Here is a 12,547-nt window from a genome sequence, read left to right as displayed (position 1 = left end):
TTGTAAAACACACAGACAGAAAAAAGATAAAGTAAAGAGTGACCAATAACATTGATTTATGAAAGAAAAGTCAAAGTATGAGGATATGAGGTTTGCACGTGACAGCAACAATATATTACTCTTCAGTTATGCTGGAAAATATATTAAAAAATGTAAATCTCTTGGCTATTAAACTTCATAATGGGTCAAACTCCAAGTGGAATTCTTTATTAAATGTAGACGTCAACTCTGTCAGATGTCAGATGGAAAATCTGTTGCTAAAGAGTCTCAGAGTTCTCTTAATGTTAATCAAAATACACATTTTTAAACCATAATTCTTATTCAGCTTTGATTTAAAAGAACTACAGAGTCGACATGTTACGGTTGAGACACATCTGATAGAAATATTATTGAATGAGTTTGTCTAAAAATAGGAAGTTACCAGTGTTTGAACAGTATTCCTGCCTTTAAAACCAGGAAGTGAGACAGAGGTCCTTGGGGTATAGCTAACACTTTTTATGCCTGATTAATTAATGTTTTTGTAAAAATCTGACGTTAAAGGGCCAACATTTTCATGAAAATTCAATTTCAAAACAAATATGATTATAACAGCACATTTTACACCTCTGTTATCAGTGGGTATTGTTAGTTTTAGATTTTTTTATTATTTGAAGTTGTGATTTCTTGTCTGGGACAAGGCTATTTTCTGGCACAGAGCAAGTTTACAAATTAAAATGTGAAAGCAAACCAAAACATTTCAGAAATGACGTATATTTCATGTATGTAGGATAGGATAATTGCACAATACACATATTAATTAATAAAGTGTGTAGTAATATAAAATGTATATAATATGTATGTATGCATGCATGATTTATTATTTATTCAACCAAAATACTATGTGGAATTTTTGTACCAAATGTTTTTTGTAAGTACCCTGAGTTGTAAATGATAAATAATTCTTCCTTCAACCTTAAACTACCACTGAACTGTGTAAAGAGTAAGTGAAACCAGACAGGTCCTGACATGTACAGTAAGGAAAGAAATAAAAGATTTTTTTAATAGTATTTGTCAGGAGAATCAAGTGTAATGGATGCCATTCCCAAGACATTTAATAGTGTTTAATGAAGTTAGGTGGGTGATGTGAACTATCAGCAGGATGAATCTCTGATGGATGCACTTTATTTCTGTTAGATTAAATTGTGCTTTACTACATCTGGCCTCTCATTCTCACAGGTTTAGCCATTTTTTTCTATCAATAGTAACAACACTGTACTTTCCAAATACATGTCTGAGATCTGGGAACATGCTGACATCACTAACAGGAAGTAAGATAGACAGATACACAAACAGAACCTTATTTGGAAGAGACAGTGAAGATTAACAGTAAAAGGAGAGTATAAAGTGTCTGTTCTAAGCATCCATCACAGTTTGCAGACCCACTTCCTGCTCCATCTGTGACCTACTGTGAGCATCAACAGTTTTCTTCTCAGACTGTGTTGTAATGATGTCACCATGTTTCCTGCTCTAAGTCATTACTTTGGGGAGAACTGTGTTATCACGACTGATAGAAATGATGGCCAAAACGACAAAATGGAACTTAAATGGTAATAAACTGAAAATATCCTTTAAATCACTGAAGTAAGTGAGTGTTTCTGGCAGCTGGACGGTTGATGTGGGATTGTGATTCATAGACGGCCTCTGAACCTCTGAGCTGTGGGGGCGCCTCCTCCATTGTTGTTAAAGATATTTATGTTTTTTAAAATTGAAGTCAGAGGTAGTTACTAGTGCATTATTCACAGTGCCAACAGACTGTGAGTTTTCTTTGTTAAAGCTATGGTAACGTGTTGTTCATGATATGTCTGTTTGTTCCCAGAAACTGTTGGAGCTGAACAACCTTCACTCTCTGGTGTCTGTGGTGTCTGCCCTGCAGAGCGCTCCCATCTTCAGACTCAGCAAAACCTGGGCGGTAAGACATCAGTGCCATACTTCAAGAACATTTTTCAACTGAGAGTGTGAATCAGCTGCTATCAGCAAATTATCATGGTGCATTTAGAATTTCTACAGTGAAAAACAAAAGGACAAAGTGCTGATAACACAACATGAATGTGTGTAAGAGTCTTAGTGGTTCTTCAGGATGTTGTGTAAAACATAACTAAGAGCAGAATGCAATGGTTTGCAAATTCCTTTCAAACTATATTCAATTGAATACAGTACAAAAACAAGATATTGTTCCAATTGATATTTATTGATTTTTGTTCATATAAACTCATTCTGAATTTGTTGCCTGCAACATGTTCCTAACCAGTAGAGACAGGAACAACAAAAGACTGAGAGTGGTGGAACCCTCCACAGGTAAACAGGTGAGTTGACAGGTGACAGTATCATGATCAGGTATTAAAGGGGCGTCCTGGAAAGGTTCAATTGCTCACAAGCATGGATGGGGTGAGGTTCACCACTTTATGAAAACCATGTGGACAAATAGTCCAACAGTTTAAGAGAAACATTTCTCGCACAATTCCAAACACAGTTTGCATCACGTCAAGTTAAGACTCTACCATTCAAAGAGAAAGACATTTATCAACAACATCCAGAAACACTGCAGACTTCTCTGGACCTGAGCTCATCTGACATGGACTGATGCAAAGTGGAAAAGTCTGCTGTGGTCTGATGAGTCCACATTTCAGATTGTTTTCACTAATCATGGACGTCATGTCCTCCAGGCTAAAGAGGAAAAGGACCATCCAGATTGTTACCAGCACTAACTTCAAAAGACAGCAGCTGTGATGGTATGTGGGTGTGCTAGTGCCCATGGCATCATGGGTAACTGTCTTCATACCTGTGAGGAGACCATCAGTGCTGGAAGGGACGCTAGCTAGTGCTGGGTGATATGGACAAAATCAAATATGTTTATGAACAAATTTTTCTATCAAAATCTACTATTCCATATGACTTTTGAGATAAGGTAAGGTCACAATTCAAGTCAGTTTTTTTATTTAAACAGGGTTTTTTTGCTTTGTGCTGATGGCTCTGCCATTGTTAGACTATTGAGTTTTGATTTGTAAAGATCAACAGATCTTTTTGTCAGTTACATTTTCAGATCCTTCTTTGTAAAGATGGTCTATGTGGTATCAAGTGTGATGTAACAGACAGTAAGCCATGCTGTTTCATCTCTGAAGTGTTGTTTTTTTTCTCTGACACCCTTCAGATGCTGCAAGTATGCAGGAGTGGAGAGAAAAACAAACATTGGAGACTTGCCAATTCTGCTTTTCAATTTAATTCTTGAAATTGAAAGCTTACTTAAATTGATTCTCGATTTAATATTGAAATTGTGACAATCCTAATATCAATAATGTGACTGTATTGTAGGGATGACTTGGTGCTTTCACAAAATATTGATCTAATGAGATTTTTGATCAATAATTGTCAGTAACATGAATAGAATGACTGAGTGGGTAAAGGCAAATACTAGAAAAAAATGGTGAAAATATGACATCACTTTACTGTAATTCCATCTTTAAAAGAAGGCAAACACTCATGTCATATCACAATGTAACAGTATCCAAAATCTAAGATGATATCTACTCTCATATTATGATATCGATGTAATATTGATATATTGTCTGGCCCAGTACTAAGACACATTGTGCTCATGTTCCAGCAGCGTGACTTTGTAGTAAAGTTACTGGAGCCTGCAGTCCAGACCCGTCTCCTATTTTAAGTGCAAAACAGAGACCCCAGACTGTTCAAGCAACTGAAGAGCTGCACGATTTGGTAAAAAGTCATACTGTGATTATTTTGATTAAAATTGCGATATGCAATATGATTAGTGGAAATGATCAGTTTTGCATTACAATGTTCATGTTCACTGGAAAAAAAACCCCCTGCTGAAATCATGATGATTTGATATTTATTAAAGTCTGAACCAAACAAATGTGTTTTCTTTCATCTGCCGAACAAGATTTTTAGGTTAGGTCATCTCTGCAGGGCTACAGTACCTCATTATAATGATGTTTTCCCAAACATTCCTCCTTTTTCAAAAAATTGTGATTTGGTTCTGGTTCTGCGATTTTCATTCACTCATTTTCAAAACTTCAACAATTAGTGTCCTCAGGTCCCAAACACTGACTGCGTGTTGTTAAAAGAGACGGTGATGTGTCACAGTGGTAAATATGACCCTGTCCAGACTTTTTTTTGGAACGTGTTGCAGGCATCAAATTCAGAATGAGTGTATAATTACAAAATGATGAGTTGAACATTATCTTGTCTTTGTGCTGTATTCAATCCAAGATGGATTAAAAAGGATTCGCAAATGATTACAATCTGTTTTTATTTACATTTTACACAACGTCCCAGCTTTTCCATTAGTTTCCTAATGAATGACACTCAAAACCAATCAAAGCTGAACTGAACTGTGGCTGAAACTGTATGCAAGAGAAAAAAGAAATGCAGCTGGAACCTCACCTGAAATATGACGAAATATGATAACAGACCTTTAACCACAGACGCTCATCCTAGTTGACTTTTCTGAGCAAGATTTGTTTTTGCTTTTCTTCAGTTTGAAACTTTCCAGACAGGAAATATTATATAATATTCATATTATACGCAGATTTCACAAAGCTCTCCTAGACCTCAGTGCTGGGTTTCTTCGAATATTTAGCTGGATAGATCAGAGATCTGGACTGGAGCTTTGAGGTGGATCAGATCTTCGTGGACAGTTCTTTGTGGCCTCAGATAAACCGTCCCTCAGAGCAAATGGAGATAACATGTGGTGCTCGGCTCTCCACTCCAAATTAGCTTCCACTACTGCAAACAGATTCTATTGTTTTTATTGTTTATGATATAGTAAAGTGTTGCTGGCCGGTTGAATGATTAGTTCCACATCACACACAGCTGTTTGTGAGCTGTGAGCTCCTATAAGCTCTTTCTCCTCCAGCCCATTAAAGTGCAAACTGTTTGCTCCTGGTTTTAATATCTGAACATGAATTCTGATTTTACAGGACTGGATATAAAGTGGATGCACAGCGCCAAGACACATGGAGAAATGCTCTGTTTAGCAGGAAGGCTGGCTCCTGTTGATTTGATTTTATAAACCGCTACAGGGGGAAATTTACTGTATCAGTAAAGAGCAGGAAAGCTTTTAAAACACTCAGGAGGAGTACTTCTGTAGGAAGCTAAGCAATGTCCTGCTGTGGACAGGGTCATCAGCAAAATCTATTTTGGAGTGTACTTTATATTTGGAATAGTTTGGCTGCTTTACCTTGTTGTGAGACAGACTTTTCTGACAGGAAACTGCAGCTATATAAGCCAAATATCACTTTCTCCAAACCAACCAGATTCCATTGGTAAAATGGTCATTTTACCACACAGAATGCAGGAGTTGCTGTTCTTATACTGTTCATGCTTAACCTTCCATGGTACCTTGTTTCCTCTAGGTAACATCCCCAGTTTTGACCCTTTACATTCACACAACACGTCCTCAGATCCTCAGGATTTCCTCAGATCCCGAGGAAACTAGTACCATTTTAATTTGTGGCACAACTCTCTGGAGGTCAGGTTGAATCTCTTTTTTGTAGCCTTCATCACATGATTCAGCTCCATCACCTAATGCCAGAAAAGTGGCCTAAAATGTCTTTTTCTGTCATTTTACAGTTTCATTTTGAATTGTTTCATATACTTTATTTGATCATTAAGTAACAGAAAACTATTAAAATGTAAATGTTGTCTTGAAGTAACGCTGTACCATTATGGTTTCCTGCCATGACATTTTTGGTGTTCTGTATTAAGGTTTGTATAATGTTCAACCAATATAAGACAGGGAGTAACATACTGATAAATATTTTATTTTTATTTTAACTTACAAACAGTGAGTCAAAGATGCAGCAACACAACAAACATCCTGTCAGGAGAGACTCACACCAGGAACTGAAAACATGCATTTAAATATAACACAGATGATCAAACAGTGAAATGTGACTCACTATCTTGGTTCTGATCATTTGGTTTGATAGATTGTTGATGTAAAGTTTGTTGAAATATGCAGACACAGTGGTACAGTATTGCCTGAAGGTAACATTCAGACAAACAAACTATTAGAAGAGTTCATTTTTAATCATTTTCCAGTTCCAAATGGTATAAATTTTAAACTGATGAGGCAACTGAATATTTTCCATTATTACTGTAATACTTTTATTCAAATTTTAAACGGTACATCTCTTTTTTCATTCATTCATTTCATCATAATGGAACAGTGTTGCTCTAAAGTATCGTACCCTAAAGTGTACTCTAAGATTTTTTTAATGTGTACCATAGAAGTTTAAGGAGTCTGGTAGAGATTTTTTTGTTCTTTTAGGTGAACCTTTGTTTTTTTGGTTGCTAAACTGCATTTTGCTGCTCACCCAAGCTCTTCATTTTATGGCTGGGTATCACCACTGATTTCACAAATCGATTTGATTCAGATTAATAAGGTTCTGATTTGATTCAATTCAATTTTGATTCTTTTAGGGATTTTTCAGATTCAGTACCAATTTTGTTTGGAATATGAAAGAGATCTTAGAGAAGTAATGCTGTAAATATGTGCAGACACACGTTGGATGATACAGCTACACTGTAAATGGACAACAAAATAAAAAAATACAGAGATTGCTTGTATCTTTGTGCTGTTTTTAGTTTAGTTAGGAAGAGTCCATCAAGCATCAAGAAGCACAACTCGTGAAAGCAGCCAAGTTTGTATAGTGTTCCAGTATTGTATCTGTGGTAGCTTACATCTTCTGATCCATGGAGCCAATCTTGCTGCATTTTGTGGCCGGAGCTGAGCGATGAGAGGGGTGTCAGAGCTGACAGGAAAAAAACTATGTGGACAAAGGATTTTATGAATCGATATTAGATCAGATCAGAAATCTATTTCTTTTAACCCAGACGTAGTACATGTCTTAGCTTTTGTGCAGGTACTTGTCTCTGTTTCTTTGTTATAATAATGTTGTTTACTTGATGGTTACTTTAATATTTAGAATTCTTGGAGGTCTTCTTAAGTATACAAATATGTCAATTATTATTTTCACTGATGACATTTTACAATTTCTTTGTTTGTTTATGGACACAGGTCTGATTCACCAGCACCTTGTATTTTTTGTTTTATTTTGAACAGTTGATGGAAACCAACAGCACTCAAAAATCTTCCAAGTCACTTACTTTATGCCTGAGCAAACGTATTTGCTCACATATTGGCAAGTAAGAAAAACAGACTTTGCCAAATTTGTCTGAATCGCTCAGGATGATGCACTGCAAAGCTGCTCTAACTCACTGTGCATGCAGAGTGCCTAATTAGCTGGCTACTGCAGTCTTTAGCAGATGTAAAGGGGGAAAACACTGAGATATGTTTGCTGTGAAATTATTGTTGACTATATTCCATTAGACATAATTCTCTGTGTTCCAAAACCCAAACCTAAAGATCACAGACTGTTGGAGCGAGACATACTTTAATCTGGTTCAGGTAGATGTTGTACTGGCGATGAGGTAATGTTTGCTGTAGTTCCCTCTCAGGTAATGCTCTGTGAATGAGAAGAAAGTCAAACACATGTATTTTTTCCTCTCTGTTGTTGTAGTTGATCAGTCGGAAGGACAAGGCCACATTTGAGAAGCTGAACTATCTGACATCCAAGGAAGAGAACTACACCCGCATGAGAGAATACATCCGCTCCCTGAAGATGGTGCCGTGTATTCCTTACCTCGGTAAGTCAGTGGTTTCCAACCCCCAGCCTTGCATACATGTACTGTATTCTGTATATACTGTTCAGCTGCGCGGCCCATCATATACTCCAGGTGTTGCTCATTATCTTAACCAGCTGCCCAAAAATGCCGTGACATAAGTTTTTCCTGCTGTTCAGTCCCTGACTGCTGATCGAATTACCTGTGGATTTGGCTTTTGACATGTTGTCATGACAGTTGGCTTGTAAATGACCAATTGTGATGAAATACACAGAAAATAATAAGTTTGCTGTTTTTCCAGCCAGAGATGTTAATGTAAATTAACATCATTTACAGCCAAGAGTTGCACAACTACACCAGTTTCCTTCTCTTCACTCAGGGTTTAGAGGCACAAGGTTGTCTCAACCTTCAGAAACCACAGTCGGACGTGTCATGGCCGGAGAAAGGAAATGTCTTGCTAATAGCTTCAGTGGCTGTCTTGAAGTGTAAAATAAAGTCCATAAAATCCTGATGGACAGCACTGATTGTGGTTGACATGTTCAGTTCAACTGTTCTGCTCTCAGGCTAGTGGGGCCTCATTAACAAATGCTGCGTACACACAAAAGAAGACGTACACCACTTTCTAAGCAAAATTTGGGATTTGTCAATTTGGGATTTGTGGTGCTTCACAGTAACTCTGACCCATGCGTACGCACAAAAACTGTGGAAAAGAGAAACTGCAACTCTGATGAGAGAATGATGAGTGAACACATACACAAAAAACATAATAGGATAATAAATACAAGTGGAGATAATCTGTTAAAGCAAAAAAAAAAAAAACTCAAGTATGCTCTGTAATTATTAAACTATACTTGTTCTAATGTTCTGAAATTTATTCTCAGATAATTGTGAACAGAAAGACAAATTACACTAATGCCATCTTTGATGCCTCAGACACCCGTCTGTCCCGTCACATACTTGGAGTTGATTGTATCTCTGAGGACATGGCTGCTGTTAGAGGGTTCAGACACACAGCTGAGGTGTAGTGGAGGTTCAGGGTGCTGCTACCCCGACCCTGCTGCAGCACACAGTGAATGAAAAAAATAGAAGCTGTTTTCAAACTGTTCATTTTCTTTGCTCTAGTTTGCACAGATTCTGTTGGATACCTGTGTATCTAGCACACTTTCTGCTCTGCTCAGGAGGGACACCACATTAATAATATTTTTTTATGTCAGACCACTTCTTTTTTTGTGGCGACTGCCCAGGCTTGTGAGGCAGCAGCATTTATGTTAGGTGTTAGAGTAGTGGCATTCACGTGCTGTTAATGTAACAGCATTTTGGCATGTGAAGCATCCACACTGTATCCACTAAACAACATATTTTACCTTATCTCAACCTCCGCAAAAAACTTTGATTTCACATTGTGTGAAATTTCTGTTGTTAGCCTTTGTGTTGGTGTTTGTCAGGATTGTTTTCATGCAGTCACTTTGGATTAATATTTAGTGTGTTTCACTGACCATTTATAGCCAATTATAGGTGTTGCATGATGTTTGCAGAAGGTGCGCCACATTTCTAATTGATCATAATTTCTAAAGGAAAATCTGCCTATGCTCCTATGCTTTTATTAATCAGAATATTTTTGTGTGCCAGCACTTTCTGTGTTTTGTCCATATCAAACCTTTTAAAGGGAATCCTACGCACAGTTTTATAAATGAGGCTCCTGGATCCCCCTCTGACTTCTATGTGTCCCAGGCCTGTGGGCGTCTCCAGTCACACCCCCACACCCCCACACCCCCACACCTCACCAGAAAAATCAGGCAATCCAAGCACATCTCTCTGCAGAGAAGTAGTGCTGAATTGATTTCACTGTTTGGACAATTAAGCAAGAACAGTAGCTGCACAGCTGACATACAGCAGCACACGGCAGTCCATCATGCAGCAGCTCAAAGCAAAAAATTTAACTCAAGTTCTGGCCTTAAGTAGTTATCTTTTCCACTAATAATGAATCATATTGTAATTTCTGTCAAAATAATTATAATTTTTCTTTTCCCATATAGTGCAGTGTTAGTAGTAAGACAATATTTTCAGCAATTAGATCATTTCCAGTCTAATTGTTGTATACAACAGGACATCATTAGTAGTGTCCTGTTGTATACACAGTGGGAGCTGGGACAGATTGTTGTAAATTAGGACTATTGTAATGGAGTTGGGAAAGTTCTCACTCATTTACACGCAATCTCCTGTTTGTCTGGAACTCTATTTTGCAGATCAAACATGCTAAACTAAAATTTGGAAATGGCAAGGACATCAAAGAAACAAAACATTTTAATCTGTAACTGTATCTTAATTGATCTAACAGGAAAAGAAAGAGTGGTGACTAGGGCTGCAAGATATGGTAAAAAACATATTTCAGTTATTTTGACAGATAATGTGATATCACTCATAATTAGAGGGAATGGTCATTTTTGCATGACAATTTTCATTTTCACTGTAAAATAAAATGGCTGTTAAAATGGAGATGATGTGACAGTTGTTGAGATCTATAGTACCCGTTTTTCCGGAGAATCTGGAGAATAAGATTTGTAGGCCAGAACATCTCTGCAGCACTACAGAGCTTCATTATAATGCTGTTTTGCCACTCATATTTCTTTTATCAAATAATAGTGCTTTCTGTTATTTGGATATTGCACTGGGCCAGATTTTGATAATATTCCGATTGATTTTGCAGCCCTTGTGGCCACTGCATGAATGGACTGAACAGAACCTTGTTCATCAGAAGCACAGTTTGCTGTCATTAGTATGACTGTCTGAACTGATCTGACAACTATAAAACCATCCAGTGTGTTTGTGACATGTGTGAAGTGTCTCTGCTCTTTCATTCTCACTGATAATGCTTTACTGTATGTTCATATCTTGCTGTTTAACTCTAATAGTTTTTCTGGACACCAAACATCAGGCACTCTCATATATGATAATTGAATCTGTGATTGTATTCCTGGGGCCTCATTATGTAGACTTAAATTCTATCTTAACTCAGTTTAGGATGACATTTAAGGTTTTTGTTATTGCAGAAATCTGTTTCCTAACTACATGTAGGAAAACATCCTATCTCATCATAGAATAGGAATTCAACTATTAGAGAAACGAGCTGTTCTAACTGAAGAATTTCCTAAATCAGGAATCCTAATTTAGGATGACATAGAACCAGTCATAAATTCAAAGTAACAGAAGTATCAAATAGCACCAGTGTTGATATGTCTGTATGAAAGTGAAGTGAAGATGGGGAACAACATGTACATGATGATGCATTAAATACCCTGCATGACATATTAATGGGTGTATAACAATTGCCAAGATGATTAATGTTAAAATTGGACAACAAGTTTAGTCTGTCTCCATCCTTCTCATGGGTCTATAATAAACTTCCCACAGAGGTGGTGTTTCCTCTCCTCCAAGACAATTAATTCCTCTGACTCATCAAAGATAAAATTGGACATCCGTCTTTTCTTGTCCATTCACAAGCTAGCCAGTGACGAGTGAAGTGAGACAGCCGTTGTCATGGATACAGGCAGTTGTGTGGATATTTTAAACTCAGATACAGGCCTGACAGGACGAGTACTGACTGAAGAATCAAGTTTACAGCTCTATTCAGGATTTCCTAAGTTAAGATAACATACAAGGTCCAGACAGGACAGGTCACAGACATGAGTTTAGGAGCTGCTTCTGTAACAGGAAGAAAGGATTTTTACTGTCTTGGGGACTTAAGATAGGACAAATGTTTCTGTAATGAGGCCTCTGGTGTGTGAAATGCAAAAAGACTTCGGTTTTGGCACGGTTGAAGTTGCTTACCTGAGAATGAAGGACGAGGCTGGAGTTTAGTGTTTAAGATATGAAATGAAACATGGAAGATCAGATCTGACTGAAATGAGATCACTGAAAACACAAGCAGGGCTGTACATGGTTTATTGCAAGATCGATAACATACAGACTATAAATAATCTTAACAAAACAGCATATATATACACAGAGCACCTGGTACATACTGTATCTGCACTCTAATACAGTGACTGATCTTTTCAACAGACCAGGGAACCTTTGGTGGTTTGAGGCAATGACTGAGTTGTACTGTTTGGTTTCTGTTGAAGTGTAGCTGCTTTTACCTGGAAAACCTGCAATGAGATTGTATTTGCATATTGTAACTTTTTTGTTAAATGTTTTAGTACATTCTGTCTACATTATGTCCTTCAATTTTTTCTTGGCAAAAACCCTTGAACCAGCCACGTTTCTGTGCTCTGGCTGTGGCTTGGCTTGTGAGACTGTTGGTGATTAGAGGTTTTGGTCTATGCACAGGCACAATGGTACCAAACCTGGCAACCTCTCTGTGGTGACAACACACAGGCGCTACACTCTGCTGTTGGTTGCCAAGAAATAGTTCCCACATGTAACCCCCCCTAAAACTGTAAAACAAACTGTAGAATTTACATTCATGTTTATGTACAATACAACAAACTAGAGGTGTCGGTAGTTTTTTTTTTTTTTTTTTTTTTTTTAATTTAGCCAGTCAGTCTAGTTGTTTCCTGCTGCTTTCAGTCTTTATGCTAAGCTAGGCTAACTACATCCTGACTCCAGCTTACTAACCAAAGCTAACCAAAGAAGTTCCTTTAAAAACAAATGAGAGTTTAAGTGATGGTTTTATGCTAGGAAGAAAAGGTCTGTTTGAAACATGCCTTCCTCCTCTCTCAGCATAAAATTGTTAAACGTAAACTTGGAGTTGTGGCATAAAATATCCGAATCTTCAGTATCCAAACATCATTCAAAAGCTGTTGTGTCATTTGAGATAATATACCAGTGGTCCCATCGATGGCTGATCTGGATGTAGTGA

The 12,547-nt window shown here is 37.4% G+C and overlaps 1 protein-coding gene across 2 annotated transcripts in view; it reads left to right on the top strand.

Annotated features, from left to right (window-relative positions):
- Window positions 1-12,547, top strand: part of LOC146308005 (ras-specific guanine nucleotide-releasing factor RalGPS1-like) — a 148,021-nt gene that overhangs the window by 38,087 nt on the left and 97,387 nt on the right. For both annotated transcript variants that reach the window (XM_084746034.1, XM_084746033.1), the window contains exons 7-8: window positions 1,856-1,948; window positions 7,584-7,710. In XM_084746034.1, coding sequence (XP_084602160.1) covers window positions 1,856-1,948; window positions 7,584-7,710 — 220 coding nt within the window. The remainder of the gene's footprint in view (window positions 1-1,855; window positions 1,949-7,583; window positions 7,711-12,547) is intronic.

The sequence above is a fragment of the Lutjanus erythropterus genome, chromosome 20, assembly GCF_056507025.1.
Source record: "Lutjanus erythropterus isolate fLutEry1 chromosome 20, fLutEry1.hap2, whole genome shotgun sequence".
NCBI classification, from domain to species: Eukaryota; Metazoa; Chordata; class Actinopteri; order Lutjaniformes; family Lutjanidae; genus Lutjanus; species Lutjanus erythropterus.
This window is presented reverse-complemented; position numbering and strand designations above follow the sequence as displayed.